Source organism: Papilio machaon, chromosome 8, assembly GCF_912999745.1.
Source record: "Papilio machaon chromosome 8, ilPapMach1.1, whole genome shotgun sequence".
NCBI classification, from domain to species: Eukaryota; Metazoa; Arthropoda; class Insecta; order Lepidoptera; family Papilionidae; genus Papilio; species Papilio machaon.
Genome location: NC_059993.1, coordinates 4,683,127 through 4,703,621, shown reverse-complemented (window position 1 = coordinate 4,703,621; position 20,495 = coordinate 4,683,127). Strand labels below are relative to the sequence as shown.

General features: G+C 32.6%; 1 protein-coding gene across 4 annotated transcripts in view; it reads right to left on the bottom strand.

The window, feature by feature from the left end:
• Positions 1–20,495, bottom strand: part of LOC106717861 (fasciclin-1) — a 30,156-nt gene that overhangs the window by 3,355 nt on the left and 6,306 nt on the right. Inside the window, exons 2-10 of one of the 4 annotated variants that reach the window (XM_014511796.2) lie at positions 5,064–5,202; positions 4,799–4,977; positions 3,458–3,597; positions 2,578–2,674; positions 2,223–2,400; positions 1,740–1,900; positions 1,324–1,332; positions 701–763; positions 564–569 (exon numbers count right to left, since the gene is read on the bottom strand). In XM_014511796.2, the coding sequence (XP_014367282.2) occupies positions 564–569; positions 701–763; positions 1,324–1,332; positions 1,740–1,900; positions 2,223–2,400; positions 2,578–2,674; positions 3,458–3,597; positions 4,799–4,977; positions 5,064–5,202 (972 nt within the window). The remainder of the gene's footprint in view (positions 1–563; positions 570–700; positions 764–1,323; positions 1,333–1,739; positions 1,901–2,222; positions 2,401–2,577; positions 2,675–3,457; positions 3,598–4,798; positions 4,978–5,063; positions 5,203–20,495) is intronic. The other 3 variants (XM_014511803.2, XM_014511811.2, XM_014511819.2) reach the window with 3 other exon arrangements.

Genomic DNA, 20,495 nt, shown 5'->3' with positions numbered 1-20,495 from the left:
TTATTATATCTAACACTAGCAGTTGCGCGCGATTTCTTTCGCGTGAAGTTAAAAGTTAATCTAGTTAGTCTAAAGAAAGACATATAGCCTATAGCATTCGGGGATAGTGTACCTTCCCAAAAGAGAAAGAATTTTTCAAATTGGTTCAGTAGTTCACTGCGATGTGTTTTTAATGAAGTGATAAGTGAACCTAATATCATACACCGTGAAAACACCGAAGGCAAAAAGCAGCATATTGTGACGCGTAACACTAGCATCTAAAGTTAGAAGTTCACTTTTTTATCATTTTTATAAAAAAAAAATTTTTTTAAATTTAGTACCTAGGATTATAAATAATTCTCTCAATACATACGGTATCCATAGACCAGAAATATACAACAAAATATTTATAACAAGTGTATTGATTTTTCGACTCTCTACACATGTACTTACCTTATTTACACTATGCAATTTTACTAATTCAATAAAACAAAGTACAAACATGACAGAAAATATAAGTATAGTTATTATGCATTAGCGGGGATGCTGCGAAAGCTAATCATGCTACGTGATTTAATACTTACAATACCCTAAAGTTGTTAATGTCATGCGGGATCCACGGGTTAGGACGCATAAATACATGAAACAGAGTGATAAATATTGCTTACATAAAATATTTGTAAATAAAATAATCCACTACTACAAATTTATAATAATATACCGTTATATTTAGTTCTGAACTCAAGGCACTCTCTTGATCTCCCCATGCCACCAGATTTTGTACCTTTTACGGTTAAAAAGTAATAAATAAAAAATAACTTAATAGAACTAAAATTAAATTATAATAAAATGATTATAATAGTAAATGATAATAATAACTTAGGCTTTAATAATATTAATTGGTCTGGTATTAACAGAACACATCTAAAACAAGAAATATAAGACTGTGACTATGACCAGGTAAGTTAATATTTAGATACATACCTTTAAACGTCATTTGCGAACGATTCGGATAGAAGTAATAACATAACAAAAAAATAACGATGTCCAATAAACATAACATTAATGTATAAAAAATAATATAGAATGTTATTATTATTTGGAAAATGTATCAAAACTAAGCAATCGAATACAATGTACCAATATAATAAAATACTACTATAAAAATGATAATTATCGAAATATAAACCTGTCGTACAAGATTTATATAAAATCGTAGATAATAAATGTATTAATAAAGTGCCAAAATTATCGATGAAATTTCATTTCCATGAAACGACAAAATATTAACAAGTAAAAAGATAATCACAAAACGTGATAAAAAAGCAAACGTTTTCATGTTACCTTCATAGCCTGGTTTCCACATAAATGTAGCGATAAGTAATGACAAACGTCAAAAAAATTATCTCATATATATTTTTTAATAATTTAAGAAGCAACTAAAACTGAATCCTACTTAACAAAATAAAACAAAATATTGTAGTTAATAAGAAAATACTGTTGTTATAAAGTGTGTAATAGTGTTGTGTTTCAGTATCATAAATATTTATCATTTCTTTGACCCCCTGATACCTCACATTTTGTATATCATTAAATTAAATTCTTATTCCTTATCACCAAATTAAACAATTAGTTACTTCAATTATTAATATTTACTTCTCCATGCAACACACATTAGATAGCAACCAATCTTTCGAAACGAGTTACATATCTCAATACACAACTCATTTGTTCTATGGATCGTAGCTGCCAATGCTTACCTTCAGGAAATCAATAACAGAGGTATCAACGACCATTAAAGGTCTCTGAATGAGATGTACGACGCCGTTCTTAACTGGTATGTTCGCTCTAACGATATCAGCAAGTACCACGCCTCTTGTGTGTTTCGCATCACCAGCCACCGTATTAGATTTCACATAAGCTGTTATGAAACACAATAATATTAGTTTCATGAATTTAAAATACCATTAACGTTATATTTTTTTGCTGATCATGGATTCTATTCTCTTCGATGTTTGCAGTAAAAACCTACAAGAACAGAATAGCTTACATGTTTGTTCCTATTTTCGCCTTAACGATGTAACTGATTTACCGTGGGTTTCTGAGACTAAAATTTCTATAACATAACAGAGGGAACAATTTGTTTTAAACGAAGATTTTGGTTTCATAAACCCACGGATAGGAGGGTGTCATTCAATTAATTTTCTTTTATTTTACATTGTATTATCTTTGTAACAACTTACTTAATTCTTCTTGTCCATTAACAGCAACACTGAAGGATATGATCACTTTGACGTTATCACTGAATGCCAAACTCTCAAACTCCTGACCCTCGGGTGTCGCTTTAGTGAACAAAACGTGATGGGGGATCACGTGGCCGTCTATCACTTTTTCATCTATGAAATCTGACCGAGCAGTTGGCTATAACAAAATTTTAATTTTATTATGGAATAATAAAACAAAGTAGAATTTATAAAGTTATCATCGTTGGTAAAAAGGTTCTTTCATTTAAGAATCTTTAGGAACAATCGAATTATAAACGTTTTTTGGATGAAATTTCAATAAAATCCGGAAGTAATTTAATTTCATATCTCCTACCTTAAATCCTTCTTCCACGGGTATAAAAAATGTATGCCTCCCGTCAGCGTTGAAAACTTCCTTCTTTTGAAGTTGATTTACTTTTTGCCGAAAAGACCTGCGGAATACGTAGCTTAATGAGTTTTCTGTAATCTTTACGGTAAGGTTTATAAATGGCTACGACCTTTTGTAAAACTATTTTTCGTAATTATTGTTCTCAAATCCTACTTGAGTCGCCTTTATTAAGTGTTTTGTTTATTTCAAGTTTATTATTAAAATCCAATCAGTAGTTTTAAACTCTGTAATATTTTTTTAAGTTATATTTTCATAAAATACAAGAAAAGAACATTAACCCTAGAAAAGCGTCAGCTTGATTTTTTTTGATATGAAAATTTTAAGAGTTGAAAATTTTTTAAATTCATTTTCTTATATGTTACTGAAACACGCAAAATCAACATTAAACCTCATTGCTTATTATTTCAAGTATTATAATAAAAGCAATCTTTAACATTAAGGTTAAAGTTATTACCTGTTAATTGCGCGTTTATTCTAATTGTGACTTTTCAATGCACAAACATTAGAAATTGTTAAGATTTTTCAAAGCGAATGAAAGGAATAAAAATATATTTTTTGGATGAGTGGAAAATCAAGCTGATTAATATTGATATTTTTTGACACGATCATTGAATAATAATCATACTTCATACTAAGACTAGAAATGCGATTATTTAGATGAATGGATGTTTGTTTGAGAGTATCTCCAGAACGGCTCAACGGATCTGGATGAAATTTCGCATAGGTTTAGAATATAGTCTGGAAGAACACATATGCTACTAATTAAGCATTTATTAAACCACGCGGACGGTGTAGGCGACATGTAGTGTTCATATATATTGATTACCTTAATCTGTGCTGGCCTATATTGAATACATCGGAATGCTCTAAGAATTGATAGGCATTAGGATTGTAGACGGGAGTGGTCGTCGACATTGGTCCAAGCGGCTGCAGCGGTTGCAGTACTTGGTCTATTACATGGAGAACCTATGACAAAAAATTAAATAAAAAAAAATTACATTTAATCCAAAAATATGAATTCATTTTTACATACATTTTTTCTACATCATAATGTTGATAGTTATACATATCATCGTCAAGACTAAATATCGCACTCAGAGAACTGTAAGAGTATTTTAAACGATCATTTAACAACTGACTCTGATATTAAGTAGTATATGAATTTCATACATATCCAATACCTTTAACATTCTCAAACAGTAATTAACAATTCATATTTATCTAATATTAGCAGTGACTTTGATACCATCACGTTAATCCCTAATAAATCAATCCACTCCATTAAGATCGTAAGGCGTAAATCTGCCATTGTCTAATTATATCAATTAAACACATTAGGCTATGAAGATGCTTTGAAGATTTCCATTCACAACACACAACATCGGCTTCGTATAATGGCACAGAAATCACTAAACAAACTTTATTATTTAGCACAAAATTTGCATAATGTACTCGCTTTCAATCCTTTTAATGAACAATCGTGGAATCCAGCCATTTTGTCGCCCGAAATGATTTTACTCACTATCTGTCCTGAATATTAAATCGATTTATTTGGACAAATTGGACTCTTGAGTACGTATTAAATATAAATATTAATTATTAAAGTGCGTTTGTTTATATCAGATTTATTATTACTTAAGAAGTATATGAGCATATAACATATAAAGACTTCTCCGTATACGCCTAGTGTTTATTTGGTGTATACGTGCAACTATAATGAATAAAAAACTTTATAATGTTCGGCAGTTATCTGTGAATAAAATAATTTGTAATTAGGTGTTCCATTTACTAAAATACTAGACATAGATTCAGTTATCATTAAGCGATTATATCTTCATATATAATTTTAGTATCAATCATACCGTATTGACTGGTAATAAAACACTGATATTGTAACTGTTACTCGTAGTTCCTAATCGTAGAACTCCACTGATGTGCATTTGTTTTAATACATATTGTCATCCCTTTCATCATCTTTGACAAAACAAAGACATCAATATGTATTAATGTAATTGTAACGGCAGTGAAGTGTCCCGGTAACATGAACTTATTTGAATAACAATTGTTATGCTGTTTGATTTATCATTCAATTTTATTATGCTTATTTAATATGGAAAGTAAAATGTTCTTTGTTAACGTTATTATAAAATAGATTGAAAAATCTTACCTGTAGTTTACCTTTTCCATTAACAGCTTGATAAGATCTTGTGATATATACTTTGGCATTGTTCACGTAAATATCATCATGCATTGTATCACGACGACGTGTGATCCAAAGTGGAGGATTGCCGTCTAACTCTGATGATATCGCGTAATCTAAGTTCGTTAGAGTTGTAGCTAAGTTGGCTGAAAAGTCAATGAGAGTTAATACATCCTACAAGTGAAATTCTCCGCCGTGACATCTTGATATATCCGTAATAGACTGGACTTACATATGTGATACAGTACAAGATTGTCGTCCATTTCGTCGTTGTATCTCTGGAAGGCTTCGTTAGTTGGCGCGAACATTGTCATCTGTCGATACTGCAAGCTCATATTGGCCACCATGTTTCTATTCACTAGCGCTAGGAACTGAAACACACGACGACTATTAGAACAACGCTTGATAACTATTTCCATTGCCGAAGTACGAATATATATGGTGATCTCTTTTATTTTTTAAGAAAATAATAGAGATAAAACATTATATTACATGTTATTTTTCAATATAATAAAAAGAACACGACGGTGATCCTGAGAGAAAGCTCATTGGGTGAAGGAACTTTTAATAATTATGGTTTAATTAATCATATTTATACTCTTTTCCTCTAATCGTTTAAACTTACATCAAGCATTCTGCAGGGAATGCGTCTTAAAATATGTTTTCTTTTCAAAAATATGTTTTCTTTTCAAAAATATGTTTTCTTTTCAAAAATATGTTTTCTTTTCAAAAATATGTTTTCCCCATACTATTTTCAAAATATTAGTAATTTTGGTAAGAGCTCCAGCATACATTTAAAATATATCAGTCAGTTGGGAAAACGGAGAGGTGAGAGTTACGAAACAGGTATGTCAAGGTTGTGAGCTTTTATTTTTATTTAAAACCTTACGTCATTCGAAGTAAGGACAAATTCGAATAACAATTTATTCTTACTTATAACATGGCCTAGTCTTACACTTTGTTTTTCTTTTTTTAACGGTAAATAATTAACTGAAGGAATGATTAAACTTGTTTAATTCATTTTAAAGACTCATAAATTTACGACTTTATAAAAGTAAAAATAATTTATTAGTAGCTATAAATTGTTTTAGCAGATACTTAAACCTATTAAGTATCAGTAAAAATAAGTGGTAGTACTTTAGTAATTCTAGTGAATTATACATATAAAAAGAATCTGAAAATATTTCTACTGAAATAGATATAATGATGTGGAATTAAAGAAAAAGTCCTACGTAAACATGAGCGCTAACCTTCACACTGAAGGGGTGTGTTTTCTCTTGGCCTTTAACATTAAAGGCAAAGTCCGTCTATTTCGGCAACTCACGATTATTTTAAGGTCACTCAAGGGTAAAGATTTTAGATAGTAAAACTAACTTTATCATAACAATAATTAGAACCGTTCATCCAAAAATATTCAAGGATAGAAAAAATAGAGAACAATATCAAATGTTCATTGCTTGCAAAATAAAAATCCGATTAAGTACAACAAATTAAATATAGTAGTCCATTAAAATCGAAACCTTCAACCTTCGAACCGAAAAGGAATAATATAAAGTAAAAATATGTGTAGATTAAAAATATCCGTTAGTCAAAATTGGGCAAACACATCGGTGGGGATGTGACGTTTTCAGTTACGCTGCTTAAATTTACAACTTTTGCACTCAAATGAACTAAATTCCCGTTTAATGCAATATATAAGCTGAGAGTGCGAATGAAGCTAAAGTAACGTAATAAATAACGAAAGTGTAAAATCTCCTTGCTATGAGCATATTTGTTAAACTAGAACAAAATACATATTTTTTTAACTTTCATGTACGGAAAAGATAAAAAATCAAAATTGTATATTATAAATATATTTACTTCGATTCTTACCCGTTATCGTAAAATAATAGCCCTTATGGATCATTCTTGTCTAATAAATGTCCTAATCCTTATAACAGATCACCCGAAAAGACAAAAATATAAAGATGACATTCGATAAAAATAAATATCCAATCAAAGATTGGCATCTGAATTTATTGGGGTTACGTGTTTTCAAAAGATCGAGTAAATTGCCCGTAGACGTGTCTTCAAAGACGTAAAGGAAAAATCTTACATCACAACATACCTAAGTATTATTCGTATTCTCACATTTGGATGTCAGTTTATTTTCAGTTCATGCATTCCGCATGGAAGCATCGCAAACCGCATCAATTCGACTTCAGGCCGTGCGGAAAAATACGATATTTGAGTACATACTGTAAATATTATCATGTGATAAATTTAAACACAATTTATTTATTTAAAAACTCCAAATATTGAATAAATGTTCAATAACTCAAAAATGCCTTGTATCAAATAAATTGTAAGCTAGTTTTACAGGTTTTCGAAATTATATCGCTACAAAGATTATCTAGGGTGCTGAATAAACTTGGTCCGTTTTCGTAAAATTAATATTTATATTCATATTTACACAAAAATGTTAATGGATTTTAATTTTACCGATATTATGATACTGTGATAATATAGATAATGTAGATTTCCGACAGTTAGAAACTTTAAAATTGGGTTATATACTTTCATGATTTCAATCTTTTCGGTTTGTTGTAATATTATATTAAGACTAAAAATATTGAGGGTCAATTTAGAAAAATAGGGTGATCTGAGATTCGTGGCGACAACTTGGCGCCAAGTAAATTTACTATCTGCGTCGGCGTCCCCCTGTCGCGGCCGACATCGACCAGATTTGTCTACCAGACTCAATCGCCGCCTTCTTTATTTTACGTTGTATTGTCCTGTTAAAGGGCAATACGTTCACAGACAATGGACCAATCAAATCGGTGTACTAATTTGAATTTCGAAACAATTTTCATTTTGATTAGAACTGGACCTAAATAATTGGGCCCTTTCTAGAAGGCTGACAAATCCTTTACCTCGGTACAGAAAGGCAAACTCTATATGTATATCTGAAACTCTTTTTGATACAGCTTTGATCCAGGATTGAATCTTGAATTACAGACGTTTTTTTTCGATCGCTTTATGTTTAGTTTTTTTTTCTTTTTACAAAACATTTTGTTATTAATGAATTCCCTTTTCTTGCATCAGTGTGAATGTTATAAAAATGGTTTATCTTCACAACCGAAGTTGTTAGTAAATCAATAATGAGGTGGGAACTAGAAAAACAAGCAGACGCGGAAAGTGTTTCCTCAACAAACACTTGTCAGTCTCGTAACTAAAATGGAATCGGAGAAAAAAACTCGCAAATAGCTGGATGGGTCGACAACATGATTAATGTTTTCCGTTTTGTGTTTTCTTTCTGTTAAACAATAGATTTATGTACCTCACGATATTACTTAATTTTATATTGACTAGAAACATAATTTACATCATTAGTTTGGTTTATATTTTTGCAACTAAAGTCATTTTTAATAACATTTTCGCAAAACAAAAGTAGTGGTTAATAATATCTGATTCTCGAATACAGACGGATTAAACGGATTACGCAAAATCGGGGAAATTTGTTGAAAGAATACAACTTATGAAAATAAAATTTATGAAACGATATTAGAATACGAATGTTACCAAAAGAGAAATAATTATACTACTTGGAAAAGATCGTTTATAGAGAATCATACATTAGTATCGTAGCGATGAACCCAGAGAACGTACGCATCGCATTATAAATCTTGTGGTGCACATTTATCATTTAAACATTCAAAGCGCCACTCGTTCTTTGTCGGGCTCGTTAGTCATATTGCACACAATAACCACGATCATATTTACCGATAGTTTCCTTTCTTCGCCCGTGGTTTGCCACAAACCCTTCTAATTAGGAGGGACTAACTACGCAGCATGTGGTAAGCGCAGGGGAAACCGCAACGGCACGTTGTAGGGAAACAATAGCTCGGGCTAATAAGGTACGGCCTCTCGCCCAAGACCATTAATGGACATCCTTAAGAGTAGAAGCTTTTCCTTTTATTATAATTTCAGTTGATATTCAAGGTTTTTGAGGAATAATAACGGGATTTTTTTAATTGTTACGTCATTTTAATAATTGGATTGTAATAAACGACTGAATTAAAATGGTGCTTGAAATTAAGACTTGTTTGAAGTAGTAGATTTTTATGATACTTTGGAAGATCTTTTCTTTAAAAGAAATATGACAAACAGACATTTATCACGGATTATGGACGTGGACTGTAAATGAGCATGTACGGCAAATCATAAGTCATACTAATATTATAAATGCGAATGTTTAGATGGATGGATGGATGGATATTTGTTTGAAGGTATCTTCGGAACGACTCAATGGATCTCGATGAAATTTGGCATAGATGTAGAACATAGTCTGGATGAATACATAGGCTACTAATTAAATTTATCTTAATTGCACGCGGATGAAGTCGCGAACGACAGCTAATAATAAATAAATTACAAATCAATAATCGTTTTTTTTTATATCACACAAATTAGATCTTCCACGACATTTACACCTATTTGAAAAAAAATTTGCTCACAGCATCTTTCACTTACAGCACTTTAACTTTAAAATAATTACGCAATATTTACTAGAATATCGACGCGTACTATTTTCTCTTTACACAGTTTCATAGGCAAGTAACTTCGCCGAAACATCGATCGTTTTATAAAGCGCAAAAGTATTTACGCTCAAACTCAAGCTCGCTTGCCATATAATGTATCAAAGGAAATACAACATAAAACTTATTGGATATGATAAATTATATTCATACAGAAAAACGCGACAAAGAGCTTTTTCATTAAATAAATGATCCATATCACCTACACCTTATTCTCAAACAAATCGACATGATATCTTTATTAATAAAACAGTAATTTCATTGCTTGTTGCTTTACGAAATAATAATAGTTCAACAAACTTTTATAGTTATTTTCACGCGTACTTCTGTATTCACAGCAAGATATAATCTGTACAAAGGGTTGTAATGGACATGTGTGATTCTTTTATCCGAATAGGATTTTGGGGTCCCTTTTGTCAATACAAAATTTAAATGGAAAGAATTACTTTTTGTTACCCTAATCTTGATTAAAAAGCTTTCACGAAGCGTCCCGCTAGGCAAGTGTTAATCTGATTTAATTTATTGTGTAATACTTGTTCGACGGTAGCTATTTGACATTTTGCAAAATAAAAGGGGCCCTTTCGAATGACGAATCACACAACTGCTCTTTAGATTTCATTGCAATAGTGATGTAAGTTTAGAGCTTGTAATATTTATAATCCTCGATATTAAAAAACAGATCCCAGAGAACAAAATAAGGTAAAAAATTTAAGTTACAAAAAATAAGAATTTTAAAATTCATCTTTCTTAGTAAATGACTAAACTTAACAGACTTTTTGATCGAAAACTCTCAAAAACAAATAGATTGGTAAACAGAAACCTTATTATACTTTATCAAGCTTCGCCGACACATAAAATTGGTCGAGATGAACTCGATACTTATCGGCTTTACAGTAATTCCCGAGGCACTTGATTGTGGCTATATACACCGCAGTAAACGGTTTATTGGGAACACGTTACAATTCCGAAGGTTGTAAATATCGAACAAGTTCGCGAGCAACGCAAAGGTTGCCGCTGGATAATTTTTTACTTTCTAGATTCACTTCTTTCTAGTTTAGATTTCCTTTTCTTAGTATTTTATATAAAAAAGGTATTAAAAAGCACGGCCCAAAGGGGAATATTTATATTAAAAGATGTAAATAAATTGTCATAACTCTATCCTTTATTATTGAATAAAGATGCAAAACTGAACACATGGCCCTTAGTTAACGCCATTTCTAAAGAAAGGAGCCGATTTTGCGTCGACTATAAAGTCTTGTTTCGTAAAAACTTATCTATCTCTTAGCTCGAAGATATTTGAAATAGAAATGAACATGATGATGTAACATTAAAATTGATTCAATAAAACTCAAATATGTGCTTTTGGATGGAAATAAATACGATATCTCCGAGAATCCAGTTGATAACATTGTTCAGTCATCGCCAAAATTTTATTAAAGGACAAACGCCTAGACTAGACGCAAGACAAAATGTACTTCCGAAGTAACAAAAATACGAAAGTTATCAAACTTGTGAATTCTGTTATTTCGTTTGTGAGAAAATTGGAATACGCTTGAACAGTTAAGCATCAAATCAGGTACAGGTACAAAATGCAATGTCGCCGTCGACTATTATTATTATTTGTTTTTATATTAAATACGTTATTTAGACACATGGAAAATGAATAAAAAACTATGATGTACGGAAGAGTATTAAGGTGTACGAGTATACTTAATATCTTATTTTTGTGCCCGGCTGAGTGGCTTTTACTATTTCATAGCGCAGTATCTTTGCGCTCTTGCGTGTGTGAATAAAAAAGTACAGAGAATATGTAAGTGACGCCCGAAAACTCAAGTTACCAGACCTCGTATTTGTTTTACTGCCCGCGCTCTCAACGACACGTTTCAGTTGGAAAAAACTTTTACCTTTATAAAAGGTCTCGATAAAACTAAATAACATGATCCTGACTTACTGACTCTATTTTTGTTCACAACTGATTAGTTCCTTATGAATTGAAGTGAAAAAAAAATCTAACTTAAAAAAATGTGCCAAAGTTTGGCTTAATTATACAGATCTTCCCAGAGTTTGATTCAACCAATTATAGAGTTTATACAATCGTTATACTGTTTTCAACAAAGTTAACTTCTATGTAACCACTAAAGATTTTGTTAATCCGTAACTTCAGGTCTGTGTCAACTGATTGACTAACGTTAAAAAATCTTTTGCATTTGACAATTTTACTACCGTACATTATAGCCTACTTAACGTCACATTATAGCCCGATATTACGAATAATAAAACTGGATAAGAGAGCAATAAAGTCGCAAAATTAAACAAAAAACCTACTACAATAGATATATATTTAACATTAACCTTTAGATTTTATTACGATGTTGTCTAGTCGACAGGTTAACGAATCGCTGGCGCCACTCCGCCGCGACGGTCTCAGCCAGGCCGGCGCCGACAGGAGTCTGTGCTCTTTGTCTAAGTCTACTCATTCCCACCCCTTCGCATACATATTCGCACGTTGATGTTGGAAATGAAAATTCCCACTTGTAAACTTTAATCTTACATTGACTTGAAGTTTAGTAGAAACACAACATACAAACTTTTTACACGCCTTTGCTGTGTAATTTCATATTTACTATATTTTTTGGATATGCCCTAATTTTTTCAATGTCAATTAACTGACCTCTACCAATGCTCTCTACTACTATCTAAGAGTCGTAATTTAAGCTCAAAGTATTACACGTGATTATGCATATGATATTGTCCTGTGACTAACATCAAATGTACCATATGTGATGAATACAAATCCTTGTAGCTATTAATATTAAAGCTCTGGTTTATTTGCACCGCTAATTCCCCGGGTGTAAATCAGCCCTGCGCACCGACTACATGACAGGTACTGATTAATTTTGCAGAAGCAATCGTCCCGAGCTTTTGTAACATCTGCCCTGTGTTTTCGCGTAATGGCACACAAGTCCGTCGAAATTCACAAACCATATTTACTATGATAACTGACTGACCCGATATATGAATTACAATACAATGTTCTAATCAGTGTAGGTTAAATTTATTCGACTTATAACTTAACAAAGTTAAAATATGTACCGAAATAAAGTAACACTAAATAATTCTAATTTCCGTGTATACAGAGCCTTTCAGCTGACTGAATATAAAATATTTTTATTTATTAATAGATTTTAAGTACAAATCCGAAGTAGGAAAATTCAATATTATATTTGAATCAATAAAGCTTTTGGACTATCAACAAGATACTTATTTACTTTTTAATGAAAAACATTGCCAGTGCTAATATTTCAACGTTAGACGGTTGATTGATTCTATTTTTAAAAATGTCACTATAACGAAATAAAGGTTGGTGTACATGTCATTCCGGACAGTGACATCTGGGGTAGACGTCTTTAAGAAGGTTGGATATTGGTTTTGCGTGACAGAAATGATTACACTGAGCTTACGTATTACTTCGCAACGGAATTACTTCTGTTCGCTTGTAATTTACTAGTTGTTGTCTTCTATAACATAACAAAGAATTACCAAAACCGTAGCAGTAAAAGAGAAAGAGATTTTCTCTTCACTTCAATAGTCTGTACCTACAACAAATAAGTTATTCTTTACTGATTACAATTTATAACGTATAGAAAGGTTTTTTACATTTATTTGTACTTTTTAGTAAAACACTATATCTTACTAATATTACAAATGCAAATGTTTACATGGATGGATGGATGGATAGATGGATGGATGTTTGTTTGAAGGTATCTTCGGAATTTCTCAACTGATCTAGGTGAAATTTGGCACAGATGTAGAACATATTCTGGAAGAAAACATAGGTTCCTTATAATTTTTTTAAATCTGGACGGAGTCGCGAGCGACAACTAGTAATTTAATAATATTATTTATCATCTTATACATTTCTAATATTTGTATTGCTTCTTATTGATCACGCTAACAAAATTTAAATATCATTTTAAACTGCCTTAGCGAAAGTATCGAAGTAAAATAGCTGCGGTCAGCAGCTGCGGAAGCCATACCAGTGGAGAGGGCGGCGTTCCCCTCCAAAGCGGAACAGCCGCTTAAAAGGTTTCCTTTCATTTACCTAGTTTTTAATAGAATAGCACCGCAAATACGATACAACGCACTACCCGTTCGCTAATTTATTCCAAGAATTTACGTTGTCAAAACTGATATTTAATTTACTGAGATTGATATATGATACTGCTAAATATTTTACCAAAAATATTGACTATATACAAGAGTTTGTTTGTGAAACACAATGAACCCGGACTATTGTGTGAAAGTTCGTGCTCGCGAGCTAATGCACAACAAAGGCAAGTTACATAATAACCATAATATTATTATGCCCCTGCCATGCGACAAAAAACTAGAGATTACCAAAGCATGGTGCGATTTACTATCACAAAAATGGCGACGGATTACAACATTTTATATTATTACCCTACGTACGTTTTTTCGGATTATAGTCTAAGTTGTTTACGTAACGGTTTAACGGCTCTTAATAATGATGTGTACTTAAATTTTCTTTGACGAAGTGATTTATGATTCTTTATCAATTTTATCCTGGCTCGGCGTCACCCGTATAAAATACAATTTTGTACCTTGCATTTAAATTTTGTCTATGGTTCAAAGTAGTTCATTTGCTAACTATGAAAGTTTTAATATTAACTGCTGCTGCATTTCAAATAAATCAATTATAACACCTTTTTATTTATCGTCTGTTTTATTTACTACTACTACTTCATACATGTAACTTTCTAACTAATGTTATTAAATCTTCTCCGCAGGTCATAAAAGCTACTCCAAGGTTTAAGTACTTTGTGTCGTTGAGAAAGAGTTAATTTTAACTACGTCATAATATAACATTTTTATGATCCTCAGATTCTAAATATTATTTTTAATCTGACACATGGATAAGTATAGATTCATAGGTAAGTATTACTTAAAAAGTACTCAGAATTCGTTGAACTTAGTTATAAGTAAACTAACCCTTACATAAGCTCTAATGAACTTCACCCTAACTATTACCAACAAAGTAATTTCATCACAAAATTATGTTGAACGTTTATCAATCACCTCACCCTTTGAAGTCCTTAAGTAACTCAAGGCCTAATCAATATTCGGGGGATTTTTGGTTAGTGTTTCCTCACTAAATTTAAATGTCAAATTGATAATAGATGGATCGTTTCGCCCGCACCGAGACCGCATTGATGACGAATTGCTGCAGAGAAAATTTCATTTTATAAAATTTAATGAGCTTTCACGACAACATAATCCTAATGGAGTAGTCACAGATGTTATAATTACTCATTTTTGTGCATATTTTATGTTTCATAAATATTTCTTAAAGCCCTGGTACATAGGTGTAATGACATACACAAATAAATAACAATTATAAAATAAAAATAAAAATACACAAACTTCATCGTACTATATTACTAAAACGTGATGTCCAACCAAAAATAATAAGTAAAGCTATAAAAAGTTTTCTTTTATTAATTTCCTTTCAAGACCCAGATTATAAAGTTACAAAATGTGGTTAGCTAATAGTAACCTATAATTTTGTCATAAAAGCTTATTTTATTATTCGTTGGGTGCGAATGTTGACAACGTAAAATAAAATCCATTCCCGCATAAATGTTAACATGTTAAAAAACAGCAGAAGTAAAATAATAGCTTCACGTTCATAATGCAAGTTGCGTAGAATTTACGGTTTGAATTTCAGAAAATATGTTATTATGAACATCAGCTCGACTATGACTCTCGGTAGACAATGTCAACACGAATACTTCTAATAACATAATTCCTCGCGTAGCGAATATCTAACAAAATGTGCAGAAATTATCGCTAATTTTGATATATAGATATAACATAAAAAGTAGAAACAAAATGTCATTAGGTATAGTAACAAATGAAAATTCGAAACATAAAACCCTAACGTAATTCTTATCTTCACAATAGTATTTATCAATAGATATTAGAAGTACGCACTGGCATATAGCTGAGCCTAGTTGACGCATTTTTATTTGTTTATAAAAAAATATTATGTACAAAAAGTTATGATAATTAATATGGCACTTTTAGTGGACCATATACTTAAGTCTCAATTATCACTGGTCTTTCGATCATATCTCAATATACTAATTCTTGTTATATGCATAATATGTACCAAAATAGACTGTTCCGTCATTAAACTGCAGGTATTATCCGTAGACGAACAAAGGCTACGGTTCTACGTCGGACGCAGAAATAGTCGTCTAGAGTGGCTTTGTGATACTTTGACTAGAAATAGTCCATAGTATTTAAGCTAATATCTATGACACATATGGCGGCATATAGTAGGTCAGCGGGCTTCGTCGAGCTGGACGAAGCAGAGACGGAAAGAAAAGGGAAGACAACCTATAAATCTCCCCCCGATGACCCCATTGTTGTCGTAGCCAAAAGCACAAAGGTCGTTTTAGAGCATAAAGTTCTCGAGATGGCGGAAACCATCTTGAGCGCCGAGGACCTAGACAACTGGACTGTGCCGACAATAAGGTGGGTCCCTGGGTGCGGCAAGACAACCTGGGTGGTCAATAACTTCAGCCAACAGGGAGACATTGTCATCACCACAACAACAGAGGCGGCTAAAGACCTACGCGAGAAGCTCATGAACCGCATCGGTCCCAAAGTGAAATCCAAAGTGCGCACAATGGCCTCGCTACTGGTGAACGGGCTTAGAGATCATAAGACCTGTTCCCGACTCATCGTAGACGAGGCACTCATGAATCACTTTGGAGCAATCGTGATGGCCCAGCGGATCAGTGGCGCCAAGGAAGTGCTTCTGTGTGGTGACAACAATCAACTCCCCTACATAGACAGAGAAAACCTCTTTATAATGGAGTACACTAGCGCCCACCCTCATAACCGGAGTAAGTCAGGAATTGCTATGCACGCACCGAAACCCGTTAGACGTAGCATATGCGCTAAACGAGATCTACAGCGGCATATATTCGTCTAAAACCCAAGTGCGTTCGTACAAGATCGGAAGATACACAGGAGCGAAAATACCTACATCAGTACCCAACACCCTTTTCCTAGTGTTTACCCAAGAAGAAAAGGAGAATCTACACCATCTTGGTTACGGAACTGGTGAGGGATCGCGTCTGCTGACGGTACACGAAGCACAAGGGTTAACATACGGGACGGTTATCATCTTGCGTTCCACAGCACGGAAGCTGCAGCTGCACGACAGCGTACAGCACGCTGTGGTAGCGATATCCAGGCACACGGCCGAATGTGCGTATTACACGGACGACCGCCAAGACGCAACAGCAAGACTTATCCTGAGGGCAACGAACGCGCCAACCGACAAAATCATCGCCTATAACACAAAAATGGCGATGAGAAACCGAGACGCGGCGATCGTAGAAGGTCTCCTAAAAATGAGAAATACTACATCCGTCGCCACAGTTTAAATATATAAAAATATATACATATATATATATATATATATATATATATATATATATATATATAATATAAGTAATAGTATAAGTAATTTAGCTAGTAAGTTTAGTATAGTAAATGGTTAATTATAATTAAGTTAAATTATATGTATTTATAACCAAGCAGGAACAAACAATGTAGCACAGGGATATTAAAAAAAAATAAAAAAATAATAAGATAACTAAAACCTGTGCAGAAAAGAGTACGGACCAAGCGTCTGTAGATGTAAAAAAAAAAAAAGCTAATATCTATGTATATTCAGTCATAATATAGCATTGAAGATCTTAAGAAACTAATAGAATGCTTATATTTTAAAGTAAATAGGTATGTAAATTTCAGAGAAAAAATTAATGCAAGGTTAAATATTCTTTATTGTAGTAAAGATGCCTGCAACTTATTTCTGCAAGTACTATGCGTAACTTTTCGCCTTAATCCCAGCGTTTCATTGGTTTAACAAGTCTCATCTTCACAACTTTTAAGCTATTCATGAAATTTACTTAGTGCTTATAACAAAGTTGACGTACTTTAAACACCAAAAGCTCTTTCAGGTTTTAACTGAAAATAGTTTTATATAATAAAATATGCATATAAAAATAGCATGGTTCAAAAGCATTACTTTTTCTTAATTACTTTATGTGTTATTCTAATGCATTTATTCTACGACCAGCTTTCCCCCCGCGACTCAATTTACGCGGAATTATATGAAAACTTAATTAGTAGGTTATTGTTCTTCCAGATTATGTTTTACATCTGAGCCAAATTTCATCAAGACCCGTTGAGCAGTTCTGGAGAACAAATAAACATCCATCCACCTAAACATTCGAATTTATAATATTAGTAAGATTAGTAGGAAGTATAATAGATTTTACGTATCACAACTCATTAACTATAAATATAAGGCAAAGTCAATATCGCGAAAATGTATAACATTAATAATTCGTGTAAATGAACTTTAACATGATCGAAGTTGACTGCAAACGGTTCATTTAAATTGCAAATAGTCTAATCGGCAGAGCTATTTACGGCGTCGAACACAAAAGGTTACCGCAAGCCCGCGGTAAGCTTCGTCAAAATGTAAATAATGTGCTTAAGTATGTTATGTTAATGCCTCTTAAAAACAAAAGCAAGTTAGTTTTACTACATTAATTAAGCTCTACCCTCGTAATGTGCCATGAAAAATTAATATTTGCGAGTTCATACTTTACTCACTACTTTTATAATTTAAAAAAAGAGGTCTGGTATTCGCATTATGCCATAATACAACATTTATAATAAGTTTCAGGTAACCTGTAGGATTTCTACATAAAATGGTAACAAGAATTTATAATGCCTTTTGGTCCATCTGTCCGCGGTTATAATGCCGTTTAAAATTTGTATTATTTGTATAATTAGAATCTTTGTTTATGATTTCACGCATCTGTAGTTTTTTAAGCATATTGTACACTCTGATAAACTTTATCCAAACAATGTTTTAAGTTGGTTTTGAATTATTAAAACAAATTCGTATAAAAGAAGCGACATAAGAGGACCTGCTTACGGAATGCCCGTCGCTCGAGTACAAAACCTAATGGAATTTCAAATGCTCTCGCTCGTTGCCCGCTTTCCTTTGTAACAACGCCACCGACCTTGGTTATTATATTTTGAGTGAACGCTCCGTTGTACATTAAAAAGTAGAAAGTCAACAAAATTAAAAAGGAATTAGAATAAATCACAAGTAAATACATTAATTAAAAAGTTGTTGGCAAACAACATTGAATTAGCGATGTTAAGTTTAATTCTGGTAGTTACAATTTTATTGTGAAAATTGTAAAAAAAATATATATGTACAACAATCACAATGCTCAGAATATATATCTGTAAATGTAATTTATTAATTGTCGAGGGTAAACGAATTTTTTGTTAGTAAATCTTTAAACCACGCACCACTGCTTCTTGTTTGGAGAATATATGTATGAAATGATGCCAAATAATACTTACATTGTCCAAGTTTTGGCATACAAACCACGGCTCATCTACTTTTATTGAATGGGGCGAGGGCCATAAATTAACAACGATGACGTAATAAATGGTCCGTGTATCCATTCTGATATACTTTCGCAAGGAATCAAGTCGGGGTGCATTTGAAATAACTAGATTTATCTACAGTGGTAGACAATAAATTAAAATAATTAAAACAAATAAAAACTTGTATTTAAGATCATAAGTAAGTATTCATATAACTACTAAAATAAACAATTAACAATCAAACATAAAAAAAGTTTAATAAATTTAAATAAAGATTAATTTAAAGTTAGTCGATACTGTTCATAATTAAGGTAGCTTGAACACCTGTTTGCATTTCTTGGACTTCATAACGGTTAAACAAGACGCTTAAGGTCCAATTAGGCCCTCCGTACACAAGACAACATTAATCTTCACAATATTGTACGTTTGCATCGCGGGAATCGCGTTGCGCGCTCTCCGTACACACAACGTTGAATCGCCGATGGAAATCATCTATTCGGTTAGAAGATAGCATAGCAACTAAATGTCAATTGTATACATTTGTTCCACCATTTTGAAAATTTCAGTTACTTTTCTCACTACGATCTTGACAACAGGTTGCGAGCGAATGTCTTTGGCGATGACAGATTAAATATGTCGACGACGCGCGCTGTGTACGAACCTTTATGACATTGTATTGCATCAGTCGCTTAGCGTCTAAAAACGCTGGTTTACGAACATTTACGTTGCCTTAAGGGCCTATGACTACGAAGTAAATATTGACATTAATATCTGTACAGTTAAAAATTGTACGGATGAATCAAGAGACATTCGTGTTTATATAGAGAGTGTTCATATACAATTCGATGCAGACATTGTCGTAGCCTACTTATACGAAACATTAATTACAGATTTTGTCAAAAATTGTGCAGTTAGATACTTTCTTCGAATAAATCTACTACTAAGCCTACGCCTAACCCTTTGAAATCAACTTAAAAATTGTATAAAACACGTATGAACAATTCGATGTAAGAATTGCACATTTGAAGCATCACTCGATGTACAATACGTGACGTGTTGGCCGCTATTGTCTCGCGGGCATCCGTTTAGCTTATCGCCTTACCCCAACCCTTGTATGGCTGCAAAAGTGCGGGCTTGCGAAACGTTTATCATTTGCCTACAGTCACTGCTACGGTAAAATTTTACGTTGAATATTAGCAATTTTTTAACTTTTTATTATTTTTTTAACTGTAGAATATTAAATACTGCATATACCATATGTCTTCGAGTTAATTAAATAAGAGTAACCTACACTAAGCGACTGTATCAGGAAGTATTACAAGACTGAGTGGGACAGCAAAAATTATTTGTTCATTTTAATAAGTCCTGGACATAATTTTGAATTGATGTCCCGTTACCAGAGATAACAAGTTGAGTTACAGATCCTTATCTTTGCAACAGATGAAGAAAAAGATAAGATTAATGAGGGTGAAGGGAAATTGTCCGGCACCCTACTTGTGTTTACACAAGTAAATAACAATTATCCACATAAATATGCCTTGGTATTAAGATGGCTGTTATAGTAATTAATTCAA